Genomic DNA, 24,811 nt, shown 5'->3' with positions numbered 1-24,811 from the left:
GAGGGTAGGGGTTGATACTTGCTACTGGGGTTGGCTGTGAACTATCCTCGTCCTGTTTCCCCATCTACAGTGCCGGGAATACAGGCTGTGCAACCAGGCCTACTTTGTTTACAGAATGCTATTTTATTTTTCTTAAACACATTTGTGTGTGTGTGTGTGTGTGTGTGTGTGGTGTGTGTGTGTGGGTGTGTGCATGTATGTGTGTGTATGTGGGCTGGCAGGCTCCATGGATAGTGTGTGAAGGTCAGAGAACTTCAGGAAACCAGTTCTGGTCTTCCACCATGTTTGCACCAGGAATCGAACTCTGGTCTTCAGGTTTGGTGGCAGGTGTATTTACTAAGCCTCTTTGCCAGCCCAAGAGCGGTATTTTCAATGATAATGTGATCATCTTAATTCTCCTGCTAGTCATCTTCTGCATCCTGTCAGTCCCGCCCCATTCATCCAGTTTAAATGGAGCTTCTTTCCAGAAGCCCACCCTGGTTCTGTGGTAGCGGTTCCTAAGTCTCCTTTGGGTGTGGTACTCAGTCCAGTCCCCGTGTCCCTCCCTCTTTCAGGTCTGTTCATCCTAGGTAAGTTTCTGATCCTCACCCTAACACCTCTTTATAGCTGTACTTGTCTTTCTGTACAGGGTCCAGAGAAACCTGCCGTTTTAGGGACTTGTCACCTCTTTCCAGGCAGTGTCCTGCCTAACTGGCAGTCGCACTAAATAGGAAACCTGTGTGGGCTCTGATCATGCCCTGATTTTCACTGTCCCAACCCGTGCTCACTCAACTCTAGGATTTCCCCATCGCATTCCTGATCACTCTTCCCTCTGCTTCCGCATCACTACTACGGGCTGATCCTGTTTGACGACACACAGGCCAAACTGGCCTGGTCACTGCTGAATCCAGGACATTTGGTTATGGCTCAGAGAACGAGGAATTTCGGCAGGATAGATCCCTCACACCTAAAGGAAAGCTAAAGCAAAGCGGGCAGAAAGCCACAGGTTTCCAAAAAGTTTGTGTCTCTTGCCATAGTCGCAGCGCAAGCACGAAGGTGCAGGGACGTCGTGGCCAAAGCCCACTCGGAAAGGCGAGAAGGCTCCGCAAACCCACCCCTCCCGCAAGGTCCGGTTGGGGGCGGGGTCAATGCCAACCACGCCTCCTCCCAGGAGCCGGGGGCGGTGCCAGGTGCAGGCGGCTGAGCCAGGTGCCGGTCCTCCGCGCCTGCGCCGCGTCCACCCCGCCCCGCCAGGTGCGCCCCACCCCCAGCCTGGGTGCCACCTTCTCTTGTGTCCCAGCGTCCGCCATTCGCCGTAGCGCCCCTCGACCGGGTGGAGGCCTTCCTGGTCTGGGGAGAGTCGCAGAGTGCTGCTGGGCGTCCAGGGACCGTGTTGGGAGGCAACTAAGGCGTCGCACGCGCCAAAAGCCAGAAAAAGGGGCTTCCGGGGACCCGGGCGCCTCGAAGTCCTATCCCCGGGGCGAAGCCGCACCTGAAGGCGCGGGCCTGCAGTGCGCGTGCGCGGCCTTTCCCGCACCTGCTCGCGAGACCCCCCCAACGGCCAGCGGCCCGAGGCCTGGCGCGCGGCGCGGCCGGCAGGTCATGGCGCAGCTGTGTGAGCCGCGGCGGGGCCGGGCGCTCCTGGCCCTGCTAGCTTCGCTGCTTCTCTCCGGGGCCCAGGCGGTCAGCCGAGACCTAGACGTCCACGGTGAGGGCCAGGAGGGGGATCCGGGAGCCGGGGATTGAGGAGGCCGCAGCTGAGGTGGGGTACTCAGTGCGCAAAGGCTCCTTGGGGGTGGTGAGGGTGGCAGTGGAGCCAGACCTGCAGGTGGAGGGGTGGAAAGGTTAGGGACACATCGGAGCATAGCGAGCGCGGAGGCGTAAGGGTTAGCAAAGTGTCCCTTAGAGAAGGAAGGAGGAAGGGACGGGGATGAGGTGTATTGACCCGGGAAGGCGTGGCGCTGGAAGTGGGAGAGGAGCTCCATGAAGCGGAAATTGCTTGGCCAAAGAAAGTCCGGGGTGGGGTGGGGTGGGGTGGGAGCGCATTCAGGCCTCCGAAGGTGGAAATTTGTTCGGGAGACCTGTTTGTCGGCAGCTTTGGGTACAGGGAAAAGTCTCTTCAGACACCTGTTGATACCGTGTATCCGTGACGTCCTAAAGAAGAAAAGCGGCAGCGGTGGAAGGGAGGAACTCTCCCAAGGTGCCTGCCAGTGCAGGAGCATCTGGTCTCAGAGTGTGGTATTGGCATCCAGAAGCCGGGGTTTGCTTCTTCTAGTGTTGTTACAACTTTTAACTGCCTCAGACACGCCTTAGCCCTCTTTGAAAAGTTCTCTGTTGAAAGAATTCATTGATTGAGCAAACTCACTGAATCCCCTGCCGCCGCCACCGAGTGTCAGTAAGGTGGGTGTCGTGGCCGACAGGTTCCTGCATTCGCAGATTCCAGTGGGAGCCAACATATAACGCGCAGAGTACTCGCCAAAGAGTAACTAGGCGGGGACAACTGACAGTGGGATAAGAACAGTGATAGAAGATGGTGACGGGTACTTAGCGCAGGAAATAACCTAAGGAGGGCGGCACCTGCCCTAACAGGTAGAATGAGGAGGTGGCAGCCATACCAAGACCTTGGGACCAGTGTCCCAAGTAGTGGGAGGGAGTAGTGAGATTCTAGAGTAGAATCGGTTGAGATCAAGGAAAAGACTGTCCCCCCACCCCCACCCCACCCCCGGGGCTGGAATAGAAGTCAGGAAGGGGAGAAGTGGTCACAGCCACTAGGCCCAAGGCCTTAGTGGGAGAGTGTTGGGTGAAAGAGAAAGCAGGAAGTGTGGTGGCCAGGCCAGGCCATCCCTCGTGGCAGCTTCTGAGGGATGGTTTATTCCTGTGTCTAAGACTGGGGCAGCAACAAGAATTACTATGAATGCCAAGAGCCAGTGGGGCAGGCTCAGCTCTGGGAGATCCAGAGTCAGAAGCACAGGGGTTGATGGTTGTTGTATAAGCCAGACTCCAGCAGCCTTTACAGACAGAATGTCGCCTTGTACCTGTAGTTACCTGGCCTGTGACTCGTCGTCTAAGCCTGGAACCAGCCTGATGTGGTGGTGACATCACAGGCCTTTGGAAGGCCACACATAGCAATTGCTGAGGCCATGTCCTTCTGTACAGGCTAGACCTCCTGACCTTTGTGAAGTGCGCTAGCCGTCAGGCCGGTGCGCCGCTGCCCTCCTTACCTCTCGTGCTGCTTGTTTGAAAGCTCCAGCAGCTTCGTCAGAGGCTCCAGTTTTGATAGGTTTAGGTTTTTTTGAGGGGGAGGAGGGTGTCTGCTCGTTTGGTTTTTCTCAGCAAACAGTCATGTATTCAGGTGAGGTGTTTCTCTGGCACATTCTAGCTGTGCGGTGCCACCAAAACAAGTGGAGGAGTGATTCTGAAAGGCCACTGATAGAATCTTATCTTCACCAGTGGCTGAGGGTCAGTGGGAAGGTGGCAGGGATGGCCAGCAGATTGTTAGAGTTGAGGTTCTAGAAGGAAAGACTAGAAAACTAGATAGAGTGGACACTGAGCCTAGGTGAGGACACTGGGCTCCTGAAGGAATCTAAATGTTCCTGTTACTGATGGGATGTGGAAGACAAGGTCACTGGAGGACAGACAGAAAACAAGGCTCCTTTGTCTGAATGGAAATCCCCACAAGTAAACACAGCCTAGGCCGTGAGCCCTGGGAAGGACTGTGGAGAGGAGGAGCAGATGACAGATGGTGGGTAGTGAACCGTCTACTCTTGAGGACATCTTTTTGCCTTGAGAAGTTTGGGGAAGTTAAAGGGAGAGGGGTCTAGAAGCAGGGGTGTAGCAGTGAGTTAGTTAAACTGCTTTGACTCCCAGTGGGTCTCTGTTCAACTACCCACCAGAAGGAAAGACAAGCACATTTTGATATGTCTTGACTATCTCAATGGCTGAACATTTCTCTTCCTCCCCGAGGCTAACAAACATCCCCCTCCGAGATTCTTGAGTTAATACCTTTTAAAATATATATTTCATCTCTGTTATCCCAGACCCAGCATGCCAGTGGGCCTTTAAAAACATCTTTTTCCTTTTCTGTTATGTCAATTCTTTGTCTTTTCTCTCTTTCCCGGCCTCTGGCCCACACAATCTAAAAGTTCCGCCTCCATCTTTCTGCCCAGCCATTGACTGTATTCTTTATTATCAACTGAAGCCAGCTGGGGCAGGGACCCTCAAGTCTGGAAGTGAGGCTTTTGCGGAGCCAAAATAGACAAAGCATTAGAACCAATCCTCAACACGGGTCTAGATTCTTGTTAGAGAAAGCTATCATGAAGGCTTATAGGGGGCTGGAGAGGTTGCTCAGGGTTCTTGCAGAGGATCCAGGTTCAGTTCCCACTAAGCACATGATGGTTCACAACCATTCATAGCCCTGGTTCCATGCCCTCTTGATTTTCTCAGGTATCAGTTATGCATATGGTTTTGATATATGCATGCAGAAAAAGTACTAAGACATAAAAATCTTAATTTTTTTTATTAAATTTATTTATTTATTTATTGTTGAATCAGGGTTTCTTTTTGTAGCACTGGCTGTCCTGGAACTCTGTAGGCCAGGCTGGCATCAGACCCAGATCCCCCTGCCTCTGCCTCCCAAGTGCTGGGATTAAAAGTGTGCACCTCCATTGTGGCTTTTTTTTTTTTTTTTTTTTTTTGGTTCAGAAAAGAGGTTGATGAACTGAGAGGGTGTGAGTTGGATGGAGGTACAGACAGCAGGCTGTTGAGGGTTGTGTGTTTGCATGGGTGTGATTGAGGTTCTGTGATCTGACATTGCTGGGGTTGGTAGCTGAGGGCAGTGGGAAGGGTGTCCCACTGGTTATATGTGGGAAAGCAGGCAAACAGGGGGACGCTGATCCATAGAGATTCACCCCAGGAGGCTGTCACAACTTAATGATAATTGTATGATTTCCAGAGTTGGGAATTTGTAATGTTAAAGTGTTTAATTTGGGGGCCTTGCCTGATAATGTGAAGGTCTGATAGAACCTGACCAGAATACAGGCCTGTTCACACATAGCACCCATGGGCCAAAGCCAAGAACCTTTGTGAAATAGGACACACACTTCTCAAGTCTCTTATTCCACATTCCCGTCACACACCTGCCTGCCCTTATGTCTTGGGTTATGGCTGGACCTCAGGCACTCAAGCATATCACTTCCTTAAATGCTTTGCTCCCTGGTATTTAAAGGGCCCTGTATTTTCTTTTTCTTTTTTTTTTCTTTTTTTTAGGGCTGGGGTTTTAACTTAGGGTCTCACATATGCTAGGCAAGCACTTGGTGTACTTTTTAAATTTGTTATTTTGAAGCAGTGACATATATAGCCTAGACTGGCCTCACACACATAGCCAAGAATGACCTTGCACTCCTGTTGTAGGTAGGCATCGTCATGTCTGCCTGACTACTTTCTATTTTGAGGTGGATTCACAGATGCCTGGGTTGGCCTTGAACTCCTTCTGTAGCCCAGGTAGGCCTTGTCCTTGGGATCTTCTACCTCAGCCTCCTAAATAGCTGCAATTACAGGCTTGTACCAACTACCTTGGCTAAAATAATGTAATTCTGATCATTATTACAAGGTCAGGTAACAATTTCCCCAAGTTGGAAATCCCTCTGAGTCATGGATTGTTAAGTTCCTCCTGCAGCAACTGTTAGCCACGCCTAGGGCATCAGAGTTGCTAATGGTTACTTGATCTGGCTTCCTTTGTGGTTCTTGGGAATTTCCATTGGAGCTGAGCCTCCACTGACTTTAAAGCTTCTGGGGTTAATTACAGCTTCCCCACCACCAAGGCATACTTTTCAACCAATCTCCATTGAGCATGTCATTAGTTCCTGGCTCTTTCCTTTCCTTACATGGTTAGTGTGACCCTGGTGGTTGACATAGCAGCTAGGAGCTGAGGTACATTCTGGACTTGGTGTCAGCTGGGCAAGTGATTGAAGTGGGAGTTGTCCCGATTGTGGGCAGTGCTGTGTGAAGTGTTTATTAATTTAGCTAACATACTCACAGGCACCTACTAAGTGCTAGGCACCAGTATAGATTTCCAAATAGAACAATGAACAAAACAGACTAGGGAGACAGCTAAGTCAGTGAAGACCATGCAAGGCAGCCAGACTAGGTGAATAGGTGAACTATAGATTAAGTGAGAGCCTCTGTCTCAAAATATAAGGTGGAGCCGGGTGGTGGTGGTGGTGCACGCCTTTAATCCCAGCACTTGGGAGGCAGAGGCAGGCAGATCTATTGAGTTCCGAGCCAGCCTGTCAGAGATAGGTAGCCTGCAACCAAAGAAAAATTGAACACGTGTGTGAGGCCTGACTGCTACACACAAGCACGATGCACACAGTGAACTCACGCATGTGCCACAGGGAAGAAAGGACGTCTTAGAAATGGCTTCTTCCATAGCCAGGACCACACAGAGAAACCCTGTCTCAAAAAACAAAACAAAACGAAATGGCTTCTTCCCTTGCAAGGTATCACAGTAGGGCAGGTTCATTGTCTGTTTTAGTGATGAATATGTAGTAACTGGATATGAGTGGCTGTTTGCATTCAGCTGATAGCTTATGAAATGTAACTTTTACATCTAAACATTTTCTATCTAAAAGGTCAAAATTTTTATCCACAACACCAAAACTTTATGACCTTTGTAATTTAGGTTGGATTTGTCATTATAAATGTTCTTTCCTCATAAATACCCATAAATATTGAATTACTCCAAATAATGACACATTCCAGACACCAGTGTCTTGGGGAGATGAGTAGTTAGTAGGCTTTGTACTGGAAGTAAGCATTGAGCTATGTCAGCTGTCTAGCTAACCACAAACGAACTGCTTTGTCACTCACTGGAAGGCAACTAGCGGAGTCTGCCTTTACATGCCTTCACTCCTAGCACTTAGGAGGCAGGAGCAAGTGAATCTCGGAGCCGGCAGCCTGCTTGCTCTGCAAAGTGAGTTCCAAGCCAGCCAAGGCTGCACAATGAGAGGAGGATGCATTATAAAGTGAGTGTCAGCTCCAGAACCTCAGGGTTAAGATACTGTCAGGAAGCAAGAGGGTCACCTGGGCCCGAAAGTTTGAGATAAGCCCTGGGCAGCATGGTGAGACCCTTATCAAAAAACCAAAACCAAAACAGCACAAGGCCAAGCATGGTAGAGGCAGAAAATTAGGAGTTCAAGGAGGTTATCCTCTGCTACATGGAGTACCAGACTAGCCTGATGTACATGGGTCACAAGAGATAAGAATGTCTGCTTTGTTCAGAGTCAGGGCTTTCCTGTGTAGCCCTAACTGTCCTGGAGCTCACTCTGTAGACCAGTCTGTCTCTGCCTCCCGGATGTTGGGAATCAAAGGCATGTACCACCACTACCCAGATAACAAGAATGTTTTTAAAATATAACCCTGACTGTCTTCTTGTCCAGTATCTGTGGTGATACAGGCCTGTAATCCCCTTTCTGGAAGCTGAGGCAGAAGGGTCAGGAATTTGAGGCCCTCCTCAGCTAGCTACATGAGACCCTGTCTCAAACAACCACAACAGAAAATGTTCTCTTCAGTTTTTTTCTTGTTTGTTTTGCTTGTTTGTTTTTAGGCAAAATACATCAGATGTCCAGGCACTAGCTGCAGTCCAGGTTTCTTCCTTCCCTAGTTCCTTCACTGTCCGCCTCCCAGTGTCTCCTCAGTATCCCTGTACCAAAATGTCATGGTGTAGACAGGGCTCAAGCCCTGGAGACATTGCTGTTGTCCTGAGAGGACTCCAGGGAGAGTGGTGGTTCTTACAGTGGTTCTTAGAGTTCTGTCCTGTTTGCCTTGAGGCTGCCTTCTTTATCTTTCTTTCCCTGTCTATCACCTGCTTTGTAGAGTTTCAGTGAAACTCCCCCCTCCCCCCCAATAGTCTTGGCTTGGCCTCAGAGTATTGGAATCACAAAGCTGCACCCCACCCCCTGGCTATTTTAAGCATTTATAACTAAACTTTACAGCACCTTCGTTCTCTGTGCTTACCATATCAGGAGAACTTCCATTTGCTTTGATTTGCTTTGCTTTGTGGCAGTGAGTGTTCGAGGAAGCAGAATGCATCTCTGGGGTCTCAGCAGAGAAAGCTGACTTTCTACTTTGCCAAGGTAGCCTCCAGTTGATGGTGTGGGGCTGTGAATGGATGTGGCTCAGTTGTGTTCAGTGCTTGCCCTGAATGCTTGCCGTCCTGGGTTTCATCCTTGATGCCTGCAAACCAGCTGTGGTTGCTCTGGCCTGTGATTTCAGCACTCTGGTCACCGGGGGTGGGGGAACTAGAAAGACTTGAAGGTTATCCTCTGCTACATAGCAGTGGAGTTTGAGGCTAGCTTGCGTTACATGAGACCCGGTTTCAAACCAAGAAATAAGATATGAACATTGTGTTCCAGAGCCAGAAGCTAAGTCTGAAGGCCAGTGCTTGTAAATAAACTTGCCAAGAATCACTTCCATACTTACTAGATCCAAACAGGTATAAATCACACAGGCAGGCCTTTGTCTCCACTTGGGCCTAGTTATATTTATAATGTCCTCAGGAACACAAAGGGACACAGCATTTTCATAGTCAGGTCTTTGCTTTGTTCTCAGAGCTCCTGAAAACTGAGCTTTGTGTTGTGAGTTCACGTCCACTGCCTTTGCTGGCTGTGCTGGTGAGGTGCGGTGATCGTCTCACCTCAGCCTCTTCATCATTGCCCTCGCTCGAGGCTCCTGTCTGCCTGATACTTGTTTGTTTTAGCCAGGCTTAAATCAGAGAAAGTGGGCTTGCTGTACCAAAGAATATGAGGCTTTTTGTCTGGGCCTGGTGGTACAGGGCTGTAACTTCAACACAGGGATACGAAGGAGGCAGGAGAATCAAAGCATTAAGGCCTTGGTACAGAGGAACTTGAAGGCCAGCCTACACAACTTCATGAGGTCTGCCCTGAAAACTACAAAGAGCTGGGGTGTGTCCCAGTGGTAGAGCCATTGCCTAGCAACATAAGAGCCTCTGCTCAATCTCAGAGATATTTTTAAAGTTTTTTAGACTTAACTTTAAAAATTTTTTTTAGTTTATGGGTGTGGGTGTTTTGCCTGCCTGCAAGTCTGCACCACGTGTGTGCCTGTTGCCCTTGAGGCAGGCAGTTGGTGTCAGATCCCCTGGAACTGGAGTTCCAGATGGTTGTGTGCCACCGTGTGGGTGCTAAGAATCAAACCGGGGGTCCTATGAAAGAGTAGCCAGTGCTCTAATCCACGGAGCTAGCTCTAGCCCTTGTTAAAATGTTTTTATTACATTTTTATTTGTGAGTATGGGTGTACATGTGCTCACATGCAAATGTGTGCCCGAGAAAACCCCTTCTACAACAACTGGTCTTGGGATCAGATTCCAGATGACAGGCTCAGTGGTTCGAGCCCTTTCCTACTGAGCCATCTCAACAGCCCTGCTCATCCCCTACCACCATGTGTCCTGTTACTGTTCTCTATGAATGAGGAAATAAACAGGAGGAGGCCAGAGTCACTGCCTGGCCTGGGTGTCCTGCAGTCTGCTGGGAAGTCTGCTGAGTGATTCCTACTGTGCACTCCCTTTGGTTGTTTCCTTTGTGCCTTACAGTAATTCATAGGGCTTATAATAAGCTCTTAGAATTTGAGGTGTGATTATAATAACGTTTTTCCCTTTTTTTCTATCCATGTAAGTCTAAGGGCATCTGTCTAATTGCAGGTGTGTGGAGGGCAAGCACACGTCCCCACTTGGTGGGCCCCGCTTATCCTGAATGGGGTAATCCACACTCTCCCCCCCCGCCCCCCCCCCAAAAAAAAATCTCAGGACAGTCTTTAAAAGCATCCCGGCTGGGAGTGGTAGCTCAGATGTGTGATCCAGCACTCAAAAGGCAGAGGTAGGCAAGCTCTGAGTTGTTTTTTTTGTTTTGTTTTGTTTTGTTTTTTTGCAGTCAGTCAGATTTACACATCGAGTTCCAGGACTGCATTTGTAAAACTTTAACTTCAAAACAAAACAAAAAACCACTGTCCTCCATCCTCTGTCTTGGACATTTTTAATCCTCCCCTGGTGCACATGTGTCTATTTTTAACAGCTCAGAGTATTCCCTTATCTGGATGTCTCTGGTTGTTTTGCTTGCCAGCACAAGCAGATGTGTTGGTATGAGACTTTTCAGCTGCTATAAATCCGAGCATCAAACCCTGTGTGGATGTCGCAACAGTTGCCCTTGCTCTGAGCAATTGCCTTTTCCTTGTCTCATCTCCTCTGCTTTCCTTCCCCATCCTCTTCCTTCTCCACACCCTGCTGTGGCTGGGCTGGAACTCAGAGCCAGCCACCTGCCTCTGCTTCTGCATGCTGGTTTAAAGCTGTGCACCGCCTTGCCCAGCTTGAATCTGTTTTGCTTTTGCTCCTGTGACAGCCGGCTTGTAGATCTCACACTATCTGAAGGTCTTTGCAGCTATAACCTGATTGCCTTTGGCCTTACCCTTAAGAGTTTTAAGCAGTGTTTTTTGTTTGTTTTTCCAATTAAGAAATTATCCTTGTTTAAACTTGAGGCAGGAATGACATTCATCAAAATCTGGGAACTGAGTCATGTAAGGATACTTGGAAGACTTAAAACTGAGCAGCATCAATGAGAGAAGCACAGTTGCTCTCCCACTGCCTAGACTGTTTGGCAAAGGGTAAACTGATGAGGACTGTGTGTTACGCAGACCTCAAGGTCTGGGTCATGGGATCTTCCTTCAGTTTGTGGTATGTCACGGTGGCGGGTGATGCTTTCTGAACAGCTCAGAGAAGGGAGTGAGAGTGGTTTAGTTTTTATCATCGTGTTTTTGACATGTCCGTGAGTGGGGGCAGGCACCTGCATACCACTATGTACTTGGAAGTCAGTTTTCTCTTTCCACTGTGGGGTGTAGGGATCAAACCCAGGTCTTCAGGCTTTCAAGGCAAGTGCCTTTACCCACTGAACCACCTTCCCAGCCCTAAATTGCCTTTGTAAAAATGCCTGCCTCCACCCCTAAGTGCTGGGTTTACAGGTGTGTGCCACCACACCCAGCAGTTTGTTTTTGAATAGTTGAACAAAATCCAACAAATACTATGTTGTGATTTGAGAATTGTATGAAATTCAGTTTTACTGCACATAAACAATTGCTGTAATGCAGCTGTCCATTCTCACACTGTCTGTGACACCTGTTGTCATGATGGCACCTGCCAGAGACCATGTAATCTCTACAAAGCCTTGGCAGAGGCAGCTTTCCACATGTGCAGATTTTTTTTTTTTTTTTACCAGTTTCACTCAGTGATCTGAGGTTCTGCAGTAGGGTTCACATGAGAGCCTCCACAGCTGACTCGCTGAGAGTGCTGTGGATAGAACACTGGCCAGCTGTGCCTGCTGAGCTGCCAGTGCTGCTTTTGGGTACTTGGCTAGTACACACAGCAGAATGAGTGATGATAACTTGTGTGGCAGCTTACGTACAGTAACAACTGCAGAAGAAGAAAAAGCCAAAATGTACCCAAGGGAGAAAGTAGTGGCCCTGGAGGTGACGCTCTACACTGCTGGAAGAACTGGCCATGTTGATGCTGCCATTAGAGGCTGTGGCCACACATCAGAGCTTGCAAAGGTTTTGTGGAACCAGCAAGGTGGAGCTGCCACTATGTGATAGCCTATGGGAGTGAGGGGTTGGCTGCTTTTTTTTTTTTTTTTTTTTTTTTTGGTACAGTCTCACTATAAGCCCTGGTGGTTCTGGAACTTGAGATCCACCTGCATCTGATCTGTATGTGCCACCATGGCCATCCGACATCAAGTGCTGGACACTGTAGAAAACAAGGTTAAATCTTAGATGTGGTTTTAGATCTAGAAAAGGCCAACTGAGGAGGCCTGTGCCGTGTCTTTGGAAGTGTGGTGAGAATACAAGGAGCTCTGTTATTTGGAGGAAGAAATGAAGCACTTTCAGTTTTTAGGATTAAACTAGCTATGGCTGGACATGGTGGTGCACATCTTTAATCCCAGCACTGGTGAGGCAGAAGCAGGCACAGCTCTGAGCTCAAGGCCTGCCTAGGCTGCGCAGTAAGGCCAGAGTCAGCATGGGCTCCTCAGTAAGACTCTATCCCACACAAACAGACTGGAGTATGCTATGTAAATACCTGCTTTTACCTTTGTAACCAAATTATTTTGTTGTTCTGATCATTTGTTTTGAGGCGGGTTCTCAGTGTGTAGGCCAGATTGGCCTCCTGTCTCCTAAGTGCTACAATTACAATTGTAGCAACTAAACAAACATTAAAGATCTTGTGTATAAGATTGCTTTTCATGACCTCACACTGTCCTGCAAGACAAGTATTCCCTGTGTTTTCCACTGGACCCTAACAAAAAAATTTTTTTTTTATCTTTGCTGTAGGGAAAACAGATGAGCTGACAGAACTTCCAAATGGTTTGGGGCTTTCCTGTTGTGTGTATAGCTAACAGATCGTGAACTTCAGTTTAAAGTACACTTCAGGTTTCAGTATTAAGTGGGGTGTGATCATGAACACCTGTAATCTTGCAAGTTTGTTTTGAAAATTTCTTTTGAGACAAAGTTTGACTGTGTTAGCAGCTGTCAAATAGGGGTCAAACAGAACCCTAAGAAATTGTTTTAGAAGTAAATTTGGGAGCCGGGGTGTAGCTCAGTAGTAGAGCTTTTGCCTCGCACACCTTGGGTTTCATTACCTGAATGCACACATTTTGCAAGAGTTAATCGAAGGAATATAAAACATACATGAAAGAAGCTGGGTGTATGGAGGTGCACACTTGCAATCTCTGCACTTGGGAGGCTGAGGCCTAAGTTCAAAGACAGCCTGGGATGCAGTGTGAGACCCTGCCTCAGAAAAGAAAAAGCTGGGAGGCAGGAGGATCACTCCTTCAAAGCTATCCACAGCTGCATAGCAAGTTCAAGACCAACTTTGGCTGCATGAAACCCTGTTTTATCAAAAAAGAAAACATCAAGATCCAGATGTTGTTAATTTGGTGGAGAAAGCAGGTCGGAAGCTGAGCAAGGGTTGGGGAGAGCTCTCTGCGGTAGAGCGCTTACCTGGCACTTCGGCGGCCCCAGGCTCACACCCTTCAGAATTACAGGATAAAGCTAAGAAGGGCTAGCATTTTGAAATATTCCTAAAGTAAACTGCCTTCGAAACAAGTACAGCTGTGGAAAATGATCCATCCGATCTGTCTTTTTAAACCTGTAAATCAGATTGGTAATGCTTAGGAGACTAAACTTTCTGTCATGACCTTGTTAAAAGGTGACAGCTCTTAAAAGGCTGTGAGTTCAATACTATGCTGGTCCACAGAGTCCAGGAAGCCAGGGAAGCTGCACAGAGAGACCCTGGCTGTTGGGGTCTAGCTTCAACACAGGATCGGGAGTTCTCATCTGGAAGCAGGAATATCTGGAAGGCGCATAATAAACACACAGACAGCTTTTTGGGTACAAACTGAGAGGCAATTTTTTAAGGCTTATCTCTTTCTCTCTGTCTTGTAGCTTGACGCTATATTACTTTTGCTCTCTCTTTGGGCTGGGGGTGTGCTCTCTCGTTTGCCCTTTTTCTCACACTCACACACTTAGTCTGTTCTTTTTCTTCTTACACACACACACACACACACTCTCCACAAACCCTGCACTCACCCCATGCACACCTCACTCTCTTGCTTTTAACTTGCCCCAGTCTTTTATTGTTACTCCAAAAGCAGGTTGAAAAAAGGCATTGTATAATCATTGCACATTCAAATTCAAAAGAATGACTACATACTAGGTTCACCTGAAAGGGGGGTTGGAAATGAAAGGGGGGGGGGGAATAGAGAGGGGAGAAAAGCATGAAGCCAAGACAAAGTTTTCTGATCAAGGCTCAAAGTTTAATATTCAGCTCTTCGAATTTAAAGGGAAAGCCCCACCAAACCGCTTCTTGTTTCAGCCTGAGATGTCTCTAGGCAAGCTCAGCAGGCAGTCTATTCTCAGCTCCTATAGCAGGTTGTATGTGCAGCCAAGTTGGGTAACTCCACCCAGGTCCTATTATTTGGTCTACTGTGGTAAACAAGGTCTTTCCATTTGGCAAAGCAGGATGAAGTCATTTTAACCTTTGGCAGATTGTTTTGGTTAAAACTAGTGACCCGAGAACCTGAGAAACCTGTTTCTTCTTGACAACATTCCCAGACATCAGTCTGCAATTTTATAACAATGCCTACCAAATTAGGGTGTGTTCCCTTCAGCTTCTTTCTGGTTTTCATGGGAGAGAGGTAGGAGGCATAAAAGCAAGACAGACACAGTCTTGCCCTGGTACTCTGGCTAGCCTGTAACTTCGTTTGAGTAGACTGGGCTAGGCTCCAGTTTGAGGTAATCCTCTTGTACCTGCCTCCCAGTTCTGGGGTTGCATAGAATGTGTGACCACCTGTCTGCCCAGCCTCCCTGATTTTCTTTTACCTGTTTTAGAAGCAGTAGAAATAATTTTGTATTTTAGGTTGGATGTATCTATAATCCCAGTATTTGAGACCCTGTTCCCCCAAAATTGTGTCTTGGCCTGTGTAAATATGCCAGTAGGACTTGGGGCTGCTGTGTGGCTCATGGATAGGCTTGGCTAGGTCCTGGGCCTTTCCTGGTTGGAAAGGATAAACCAACCAATAGAGCAGGAGATGTACATGCCTCACGGTTGCTTGTAGTGCTCAGACCATTTCCTCCTTTATCTAGACAGGGTTTCAGTACTGGGCTGGCACTGGCTATGTAGACCAGACTGGCCTTAAACTCAAGATCCACCTGCTTGTGCCTTCTGAGTACAACACCCAACTAAATCATTTTTTAATCTTGTTTATTTAACAGTAAAAGCCTATAAGAAATAACTTGCTGTAGTCCTGTCGAGCCACATCCCATCAGCCTTGGCTAGTATGATTGGCAGGTTAGTGTCAGTGACCCTGAAACTGAGAGCAAAGGCTTCTGATGAGGGGAATTTGTCTTTGTGATAAAGAGCCCGAGTTATGTTGGCTTCCAAGTAGCTCTGTTACGTTTTCCCACTGCCTGTGGGTGTCAGTCCCGCATCTCCCTTGTTGCTCTGAGGAGCCCTTGCCCCAGAACCTGGGCTCAGAACGTCAGTGTGCTCTCCAAGCTCCAGTGCCCTTGCTTGGAAGTAAAGCTGGGTGTTACTTTGTGAAAGTGGTGGTGGTGGTTACATTTAACATGTGTTTGTGTGCATGTGTGCTCTCAAAAGCTTGTCTTAGCATTTGAGGTCACAGGAAGGAAGACAACTTTAGGAATGGATTCTTCTTCCACCAAGTAGGTACCAGAGACCACACTGAAGTTGTTTGGCTTGCAGCTGAACCATCTTCTCAATGTTCTCCTCTGTCTGTTTGTTTTTGTTGTTGTTGTTTTCAAGACAACTCTAGCCAGACTAGCCTTGAATTCACTGTGTTGCTCAGTGAGATTACTCTTAAAATTCTGATCTTCCTGCTTCTACGCCCCAGGACTGGGATTATGGCTGTGTACCACCACACTGACCTAACACTACACAGAAAACAGTGGTACAGTACAGTTGGTGACTGCAGGATTCAGTTTAACAGGGCTTCCATAGCACTGGGTCCCCTCGTGTTTTCAGTAGAGATGCTGACTAGGACCTGTGGGTTCTCTTCATCTTGTCTTGTTGGGAACCGTGTTGCCTCTTCCATCTGGCTGTGTATAGGTTGGACCAAATAGAAACCAAAGGATTCTGTTGTGTGTATTTACCCTGGACATTGTTGATCCAACTGTGGTTTGTGATCCTTGGCACTTTGTCAAAGTACCTGTTGCAGGTGTATACCATCTGGTTCTTTTTCTTTTTTACCGAGATGCCTTGGGCCTTATACTTGGGCAGTTTCATTACTGATGAGTTAGGTTTCACCAGCTTTTTCTGGTTTTTGTTTTGTTGTTTTAAGTTATGATCTTACACTAAATTTTTCAGGCTGGTCTTGAACTCACTGTAACTTAGGTTGGCCTTGAACTTTCCATCCCTCTGGTCCATCCTCCAAGTAGCAGGATTACAGATCTGTGCCATGATCCTGGCTGGGGAGGAGGTTCAAGTCACAAGCATGAGGACCTGCAGTTGAATCCCTAGCATCCACATGGAAGCCAGGTGTGGCAGCAAGCATGCCTAAGCCAGTGCTGGAGGAGGGCTGAGAGTGATCCAGTATGCCAGTGCATCCAGCCTTTTGGGGGCGGGGGTGTATTGAACTCGGGTCGTCAGGCTTGTGCATCGTCAGGCTTGTGCAGCAAGCGCTTTTACCCACCAAGCCTTCTCATTGGTCCTGGGATTTTTTTTTTTTTTTTTTTTTTTTTTTTTTTGTTACTTACTTGAGATTTATTGACATATATGGGAGTTGCAGTAGGGGAAGTTTTTGTTTTATACAGTAGCAGTGTGTTGGGAGTATAGATCTGGTTGCATGCCCGTCATCATAACAACAGAAGCATAAATCGTGCCCTTTGCGTTTCCCAAGATTATCTCCATTAGTAGAATAAACTAGAGGAAGCTGGAGAGCAATGAGGACCACCTGTGACCAGGTGCACAGCTCTGGCACAGTTGCACTTGAGAGCTGACATTTGGGTGCTCATTCAGATTGGCCCTCAGGCTGGGCTGTGGAGGACAGTGTGCCACTGAAGAGGAAGACATGGGTCCTCCAAAATGACTCCTCTGGTTCAGGTGATTCCTTGCCCTGTTCTTGTCCTCCTAACCAGCCTCTTTCAGTGACTGCAAATGTATCCAACTAGAATACCATGGTTGGTGTTTTTTCCTTTGATTGGAGTGGGGCAAGCCTTAGGACTCCCTGGAACCCAGGCCCATGAGCTGGATTGCCCTTTAGAGACCAGAAACTAGTGTTAGGAAGCCTGTCTCTGAAGTTCTTGGATTTGAGTGTTGGTGTATGTACCGATCCTCTTTGTTTTTTTTTTTTTTTTTCTTTTGTTGTTGTTGTTTGTTTTTTCTAGACAGGGTTTCTCTGTGTAGCCCTGGCTGTCCTGGAACTCACTCTGTAGACCAGGCTGGCCTTGAACTCAGAGATCTACCTGCCTCTACCTCCCAAGTGCTGGGATTAAAGGTGTGTGCCACCACTTCACCAATCCTCTTTGTGAAAGGATGTTTAGGGCCTGGCACATGCTTTGCAAGTGCTCTGCTGAGCCACACCCTCACCTGGGCATTTCTGGTAAGAGTCAAGGGCAGAAGCCGCCTGCAGCTGCCACCAGCTTTCATGCAAGGAGGACAGTATCAGCACTGGCCTCGGGAACAGGGCTTAGAGGAACCGTCAGGCCCAGAGCACTTCCCTTCCCTTTTGGAATATCTTGAACAGCTTGAACTTCCTTCTACAGAATATGTGTGTGTCCTTTGACCCTGGGATTGTCCCCGTCAACCCACATGGGTTCTGTTTTGTTTCAGAGTCTTGTGGAGTTTCGAAGGTAGTGGGGAAATGCCGGGCTTCCATCCCCAGGTGGTGGTACAATGTCACTGATGGGTCCTGCCAGCCGTTTGTTTATGGAGGCTGTGAAGGAAATGGCAATAACTACCAGAGCAAAGAGGAGTGTCTTGACAAGTGTGCTGGTGTCACTGGTAAGACTGGAGTCGGGAGAGTTAGATACTTAGAGTTCATTGTTGGGGTGTGTAGTTCTTCTATCTGCTGGGCCTTTACTCAGAACCTAGGATGGGATCAAAAGCAGAAGCAGAAGCAGACCCAGTGTGCTGGTGGTTCCTGTGGCCACACTGGTTTCACTGTAGCTCCCAACTTCTTACCAGAAGAGTCAAGCCTATTACCTGATGATCTCTGTCCTTCTGAGTGCTAGGCAAGCCCACCCCAAGAGGACTGGCTTCTGTGCACTTTACAGGCACTAGTTCCTCAGGCATCCTCTGAGACAAGTGACCAGAAAAGCTCTAGAGCTGTTAGGAGTGAACACTGGGGTTTGTGCCCTGAAATCCATCCATCTCCACTCTTGACCTTTACAGTGCAAATAAACCCGAAGGCCCAGTAGACCCTTGAGTTCTCATCCCTCTCTGTTGTTCTCAAGGCCAAGGCTGAGCTGTCTACAAAGATTTTGTGCTGCCCTTCCTGGCTTGCAGATTTGCCTGGTGACTTAAAGCTGTGACTGGTTCTGTGTTGAGCCCCAGTGTTCCGTCAGTCCCCCATAAGCAGTGGTGTTTATGGTTTTCTGTCTCCTCACTTTCTAGCTAGACTTTCTTGGCTTTGAGCTGTGCATTCAGAGATGAGATAGGCATCAGGCTGTGTGAAGGCAGATCAGCAGTGGCCTCAGGTAGTGATCTCTGGTCTACTGCAATGGGTGAAGTGCCTTTTGCTTGTCTGAGGAATTTTGAGAGATTGGGCGGGTGGGAACGGACGGACGGACAGGAATTGATTGTAATTTTTTTTTTTTTTCTGCATAGTCTGACTCTTAACCTCTTGGTCTTCCTGCCTCTGCCTCTTTTAGGACGCTGGTCCCAAACTCAAGTGCTAAGTTTAAAGGTATCCACCACGATGCCTAGCTAGGGTAATTTCAGATGGTGCAGGCCAGTTCTTCACCTTTTGGGTGGCAACTGGTGTATTAGGAATCTTGAGTGAAGAAGGTGTCACTTCTGTGTGCTTTCATATCCTTTGTGGAGGGGAGGGGTTGGAAATGTTTGCTCCCCTAAAGTGATAAGGACATGAGCAGGAGTCATTGTGCATAGGGCACTCAAATATCTCCCTGGATATGGTTCAGAGCCTGACCCCCAGCTGCAAGAGTCTGGAAGGTTTTTGTGGGCATTTGCTTGTCTGTCTCTTGGCACTCTCATGTAACTCAAGCTGAAAACTGCCAGTGCCACTGGTCCCTGGAGTCTTGCCAACCTATTTTCTAGGCAAGCAAGTTCTGATGGAGGAGGCCAAATAAGAATGAAGGTGTGTGTTGTGCCTATTCATTAATTGTAATGGAAGCTAGAACCTCCCAGGGGGCCAGACTGTCTAAGTCCTCTAGCGAGTTGCCAGAAATTGGCTTGATTAGGGCAGAGGAGGACTGAAGGGACTGCTGAGTGACATCAGGCTAACCCCAGGCCTCTACACTAGACCACTATCTTAATTTGTGCTGGAAACAAAATTATTTCATATGTCCAGCACAGTCTTACTCAATTGTAGTTCCAGCTGCAAAACTGAGAAGTAGAGGCAGGTTGATTCCAGGAATTAGGAGACCAACTTAGGCAACCAGCAAGACGTGTCAAAAAAGAAACACCCACAACCCAGATTAAAACAAAACAAAAAACCTGTCCACTTTGTCAGATAGTGATGGTGCATGCCTTAAATCCCAAGCACTCAGGAGGGAAAGGCAGGTAGATCTCTGTGGGTTCGAGGCCAGCCTAACTGTCTACATAGAGAGTTCCAGGACAGCCAGGACTGCACAAAAATACCCTGTCTCGGAAAACAAAAACCTAACAAGCAAACAAAAAACCTGAACATTTTGAAGTCTCTTTATTTGTTGCTGCACTCCACACCCCCAGCTCCCCCGACCCCGCTGTGAGACAAGGTCTGTTGTGAGACAAGGTTCATGTGAGACAAGGTCTGCTGTGAGACAGGGTCCATGTGGCCCAGGCTGCTGCTGCTTTGATCATCCCGCCCCAGCCTGTGAAGTAGTCACTGAAGGTGTGTCTTAATGCCTACTATGTCATCTCAGCCATTCTAATTGCAGTTCAGCAATAGTCAATACATTTGCACTGTTTTGTGCCTTTGAAAGCTGTAGGTAAATAAATACAGACTGGCTGGGATGCTTCCTTTTAACAAGGATTTCTCCGTGTCTGAGGCTGTTTGGGCTGTACAGTTCCAAGCCAGCCTGAGTGACGGGGCGAAAAGAACCCTGTCTCAAAGAGTCAAAATGAAGATCTGGAGAGACCACCTAGCAGTGAAGAGTGCTTACTGCTTTCACAAAGGGCCAGGGTTCAATTCCCAGTGTCCACATCAGGCAGCTCACAGCTGCTCAGTTCCTAAATCCCTTTTTTGGCTTCTTCAGGTCTCTGTGGGCAGGGGTATACATAAACTCACATTCATACAGGTGCACACACAAAAGTTTTTTTAAATAAATGTTTAAAAGAAAAGCTCCTCCCTCCCCAAAATGTAGAAGTGATCTCCTTGAGACACACACAGCCACCATGTGTGTGTCTGAGTATCTCTATTCATCTCTCTTTGCTTAAGATCTGTGGGGTTTTTTTTTTTTGTTTGTTTGGTTTTTTTGGTTTTTCGAGACAGGGTTTCTCTGTGTAGCCCTGGCTGTCCTGGAACTCACTCTGTAGACCAGGCTGGCCTCGAACTCAGAAATCCGCCTGCCTCTGCCTCCCAAGTGCTGGGATTAAAGGCGTGCACCACCACTGCCCGGCCAAGATCTGTGTTCAGATGAGGGTAGTGAGATGGCTCGGGGGTAAAGGGCAAGTAACAACACCTGGATCAACTGAGGGACCAACGTGGTGGAAAGAGGGAATGGACTCTAGAAATCTGTCCTCTCACCTCCACGTGTACTCCGTGACGTACACGTGAACACACACACAATAATTTTTAAACATTGTTAAAAGTGTCGTAACGTGCTGGGTGGTAGCAGATGCTTTTAATCCCAGCTCTTGGGAGGCAGAGGCAGAGGAAGTCATAACTCCACGTCTTCTTTAAACAGACGATACAGCCCTGGGAGCCCTGACTGTACAAAGTCATTTTGCTTCAGCTTGTGCTGAGTCTTCAGGCAGCCCCAGTTCCTCATTTCTAAGTAAAAGCGTATCATGCCTCATGCACCCAGGGCTGAGCTGCTTTTCCACCAGGGTTGGTTGTGATGTGTGCAGCCCACTTGATAGCAGTTTTCTTTTCTGCTCTTTGTCCCTCACAGAGAACACCATTGATGGCATGGCCAGGAGCAGGAATGGAGCAGACTCTTCTGTCCTGAGTGGTAGGTTCCTAAGGACCCAGGTGGTGGCTGTGAAGGGAATTGTCTGTCAGTGCCTCCCTCCCCTCTGCCTCCAGTGCCCAGTGACAACCCCTAGTGTACTGACTTGTGCTTGGGAGCCACCCAGCATGTGGCTCAGGCCTTGCCTTCTCTCTAGGCTACTGCCTGCCTTCCTGTGTCCTCCGCTCCCCACCGGGGTTCTGTCCTTCTCCCTCTCTAGAAATCCTTTGTCCTCTGCCACCTGCTGCTGTCCTCATCTATAGCTTGGTGTTAGTTTGCTTTATAGAGCTGTCAGTGGCCGCCCTGCTCCTCCTTTATGCTTAAGGGACTCGCTGCAGGAGCCTGGGTGAGTGGTCCCTTGTACCAGCTAGTAGTGATTGTACCCTTGGGGCCCAGCAGAGCCAGCAATACCTGCCCTTCCACAGGGTTAGGGGGAGGAGATTATACCCCTGATGGGGACAAGATTTCCCCCCAGTAGGTAGTCCCATGCATCACAGTCTGGGCCCTGGCCCTGCCCTGCATCTCTGACTCCAGAGCCCATGTGGGAGTTCTGTGGCTTCTGGGGCTTACTTGGCTTACAGGTGAGGAGCAAGGCTAGGCACTTCCCAGTTGTTTCTGGCCCTTGCTGACTGTTCAGGACCCTGCATGGTAACTCTTATTTTCAGCTATTTTTGAACAAAATTGCCCCAGTAGAATAAGTTTCTGGGTGCTTCAGAAAGTAAACACAGCTATCTTCTTGATCACCTCAAGAAACATGGCTGTGATTAGTTTCCATAGTAACCTCTGAGGTAGCAAGAGTCCCATCCACCTCCAGTGTTCAGTGTGTCCCCTGCTCCAGAGGACATCAGGACTAAGGGCATGTCTACCCCCTTAAAGGTGGCACTGCCCAAGCTTTCTCCATGGGCCCTTTTACAGTCAGCCCTGCTAGGCCGGTTACCCTGTGTCCCTCCTAACCACTTCTTTGTGTTGCAGCTCCCAGAAAGCAGAATCCTGAGGACCTCTCTGGTGAGATCTTCAACTATGAAGGTATTACTTAATCAGTTGTGTCCTTATGCAGTTGGGAAGTGAGTTCACTAGGAGAACTTGGTACAGAGTCCTCCAGACCTTGCCAGGTAGCTACACTTTAGAGTCTCAGTGGTTATTTCAGGCTGTTGGGAATCCAGATGTGCCAGTACAGTGAAGTCAGAGGGTATGTGCTTCCAGAATTGGCCTCCCACCCTGGTTCTCACCAGCTCTGTGGCTGTGTGTAGGAGCTATGCCCTGTGCATAGTTCCCATGTGTATGTAAGGTTAGGGTCCCAGAACAAGTGCCTGAAATGAGCCAGCCCCTCTCCCACTACCAGTGGTATGCAACTGAAACCCCAGCATTTGGGCCAAGGAGATGTTGAGACAGGAGTATTTCCATGAGTTCAAGACTACTCTGGAAAGAACACACACACACACACACACACACACACACACACACACGAAGAGGGGTATGTGCTTCTTCTTGGCCCTGCTGATTTGTCCTCCTGAGGCTCCCTTGTTCTCACTTCCAGAATACTGTGTCCCGAAGGCTGTCACTGGGCCTTGCCGCGCAGCCTTCCCTCGCTGGTACTATGATGCCGAAAAGAATTCCTGTAGCAGCTTCATCTATGGCGGGTGCAGAGGCAACAAGAACAGTTACCTCTCCCAGGAAGCATGCATGCAGCAGTGCTCCGGCAAGTCCGCTGACCCCATCCCTGGACCATGGGAGCCCCTGAGGCTCTTTTCCTGTCCCTCTCCCTAAAATGAAGCCTTTGGAAATGTCTTGTCAACCCACTGAATGACACGGTCTCAGAGCCTCCAGAGCTCCTGGGGAGAGGAGAGCCCTAGTGTTCAGGAGGCAGAGGAGACCAGCCTTGGTCCCAGCTCTGAGGATGGAGAACATGGGGGACTGACTTTAGCATTTTGCATTCTCTGTAGGTAAACAGATGTATCCTTTTCTGACCCCAGGCACAAAAGGTAAGTGGCCTCTGCCTTCTTCTCCACCTCTCTTCCTCCTCCCTCCCACTGGCCTTCCTGGACTAACTGGGTTCTGCCCGGTGTATTTTTTGCCTTGCTTATAATATTGTTCCCCACTAGAATGTCCTTGTGGCGGTAGAGGGCTGTGTCTATATGAAAATGGCCAGGCAGCTTGGGATGTGTAGACATTTGCCCTACATTAATATTATACACATTGGAGGCTGAGTCTGAATCAGGAATTTCCTAGGCAAACTGCTTGGGCTATAGGGGCGTCTGGTAGACAGGCCTGTCCTGTGGAATCCACACACAAACCTGACCATAAGGCCTGGAGGGACTTGAACTGCCATGGGATGTGAAGAGATAGTCAGGGTGTCAGGAGGAAGACAGTAGGCAGCTGGACTGGTAAGGGGCCCTGTGTCCTCCCACTTTTTGTTTCTGAGCGTCCTTGGAAGATGAGTGCTATTCTTATGGACCTGCCACACTAGTTTGGCCTCTTTCTTGATCTTTCTCCTTGTGAAGGAGCCTAGGCCTGGCGTCCAGGTCTGCCTTGTTCTAGAAGTAGAAGCTGATTCTCAGGGCTGGGCTGGGAAAGTGCCCAGGTTTAGAGGGCTGGCTGTGGGTAAAGTTGGTTAGGGGATTGACCCAAAAGGCTAGATAGGTCCTATAGCCCATGGGGAGGGAGCCAGGTGACTATCACAGGGAGTCACATGTCTAAGATGGAGCTCCACCTGGAAGGCAGGCATGTTAACTGGCAGTGGGACAGCTGTTGCTCATCTACAATTAGAAACCCTCAGGTCCCTCCTGGCTCTGCAGGGTACACCCTCACCTAGCAGACAACACTGCTCGGGCTGATCTCTTGTTTTGTTTTGTTTTTTCGAGACAGGGTTTCTCTGTGTAGCCCTGGCTGTTCTGGAACTCTGTAGACCAGGCTGGCCTAGAACTCAGAAATCCGCCTGCCTCTGCCTCCCAAGTGCTGGGATTAAAGGCGTGCGCCACCACTGCAGGGCTCAGGCTGATCTCTTTAAGAGACTCATCTCTTTCTTTTGCCATTCAGGAGTTCAAGGCCATAGTCAACTGCATGGGCCACTAGAACAAAATAGGGCTGGTGAGATAGCTTAGCAGGCAGAGGCACTTACCTCCAAGTCTGGTTGCCCACGTTCCATCCAGTTAAGGAAATCCAGTAAATACTCTTGGTCTCTTCAGGCACTATGTGGTACACCGACATGCAGGCAGACCAAACCACATACACAGAATTTTAAAAATAAAGTTCAAAGCCACTCTGTGTATGTGGCATTGCAGGGGCTACCCTGGCAGGCAGTCTCTCCAGATTCCAGGTTGAAGAAAGCATCTGGTCCTTGTTCTGAGTCCACTTGGCCTACTGTGCTGTATACTCTGGGCCACCCTACTGGCCCTCTGTGGCCGGGTTTCTCCTTGTCTTACCTGTCCCTCTCATCCTTAGCGGTGATCCTGGTGGGGCTGTTCATCATGGTCCTGATCCTCCTCCTGGGAGCCTCCATGGTGTGCCTGATCCGGGTGGTTCGCAGAAAGCAGGAGCGTGCCCTCCGCACGGTTTGGAGCACTGCGGATGACAAGGAGCAGCTGGTGAAGAGCGCCCATGTCCTGTAGAGGCCCAGTGCTCAGAGACGGGGCGGGCAGGGGCAGCATGTGCCGTCTAAAAAGAGAGCAACTGCTTGTTGAGATCATTAGGGAGTTTGGTCTTTGTTTCCCAGCCCTGTAGCTTAGGGCCTCCCCTGACCCTGTCCTCCCACAGCTCCCTCTGCTGTCCCCATCGCCTCCTTTAGCAGCTCTAGGAGCCCCATGCTTGTAGTCTTCACTGTTTGTTTGATTTATGTGGGGTTTTTTTTTTTTTTTTTTTAAGTAGATAAAGGTTTTTTAAAAATCAGGATTCTAAGAGAAAGAATGTTTAATAAAGTGGGCCTTTTAAAATAAAA

The 24,811-nt window shown here is 48.6% G+C and overlaps 1 protein-coding gene and 2 long non-coding RNA genes across 5 annotated transcripts in view; 1 reads left to right on the top strand and 2 right to left on the bottom strand.

Annotated features, from left to right (window-relative positions):
- Positions 1-1,397, bottom strand: part of LOC143441730 (uncharacterized) — a 5,782-nt gene extending 4,385 nt beyond the window's left edge. For both annotated transcript variants that reach the window (XR_013109375.1, XR_013109378.1), the window contains exon 1: positions 1,263-1,397. This is a non-coding gene — a long non-coding RNA (uncharacterized LOC143441730). The remainder of the gene's footprint in view (positions 1-1,262) is intronic.
- Positions 1,273-24,811, top strand: Spint2 (serine peptidase inhibitor, Kunitz type 2). The gene is made up of 7 exons (XM_034508219.2): positions 1,273-1,687; positions 17,378-17,548; positions 20,821-20,880; positions 21,850-21,903; positions 22,415-22,576; positions 22,821-22,859; positions 24,319-24,811. Exons 1-7 carry the CDS (start codon positions 1,582-1,584, stop codon positions 24,483-24,485), a joined length of 759 nt encoding a protein of 252 aa, XP_034364110.1. The 5' UTR covers positions 1,273-1,581; the 3' UTR covers positions 24,486-24,811.
- On the bottom strand, positions 19,413-24,439 carry LOC143441733 (uncharacterized). 2 transcript variants are annotated; one of them, XR_013109380.1, is made up of 2 exons: positions 24,300-24,439; positions 19,413-20,907 (listed from the first exon to the last, which is right to left on the bottom strand). It is a non-coding gene; the product is annotated as an uncharacterized LOC143441733 (long non-coding RNA). The 2 variants fall into 2 exon arrangements; XR_013109382.1 differs by having other exon boundaries at positions 23,996-24,319.

This window comes from Arvicanthis niloticus, chromosome 1 (assembly GCF_011762505.2).
Source record: "Arvicanthis niloticus isolate mArvNil1 chromosome 1, mArvNil1.pat.X, whole genome shotgun sequence".
In the NCBI taxonomy this organism is placed as follows: domain Eukaryota; kingdom Metazoa; phylum Chordata; class Mammalia; order Rodentia; family Muridae; genus Arvicanthis; species Arvicanthis niloticus.
This window is presented reverse-complemented; position numbering and strand designations above follow the sequence as displayed.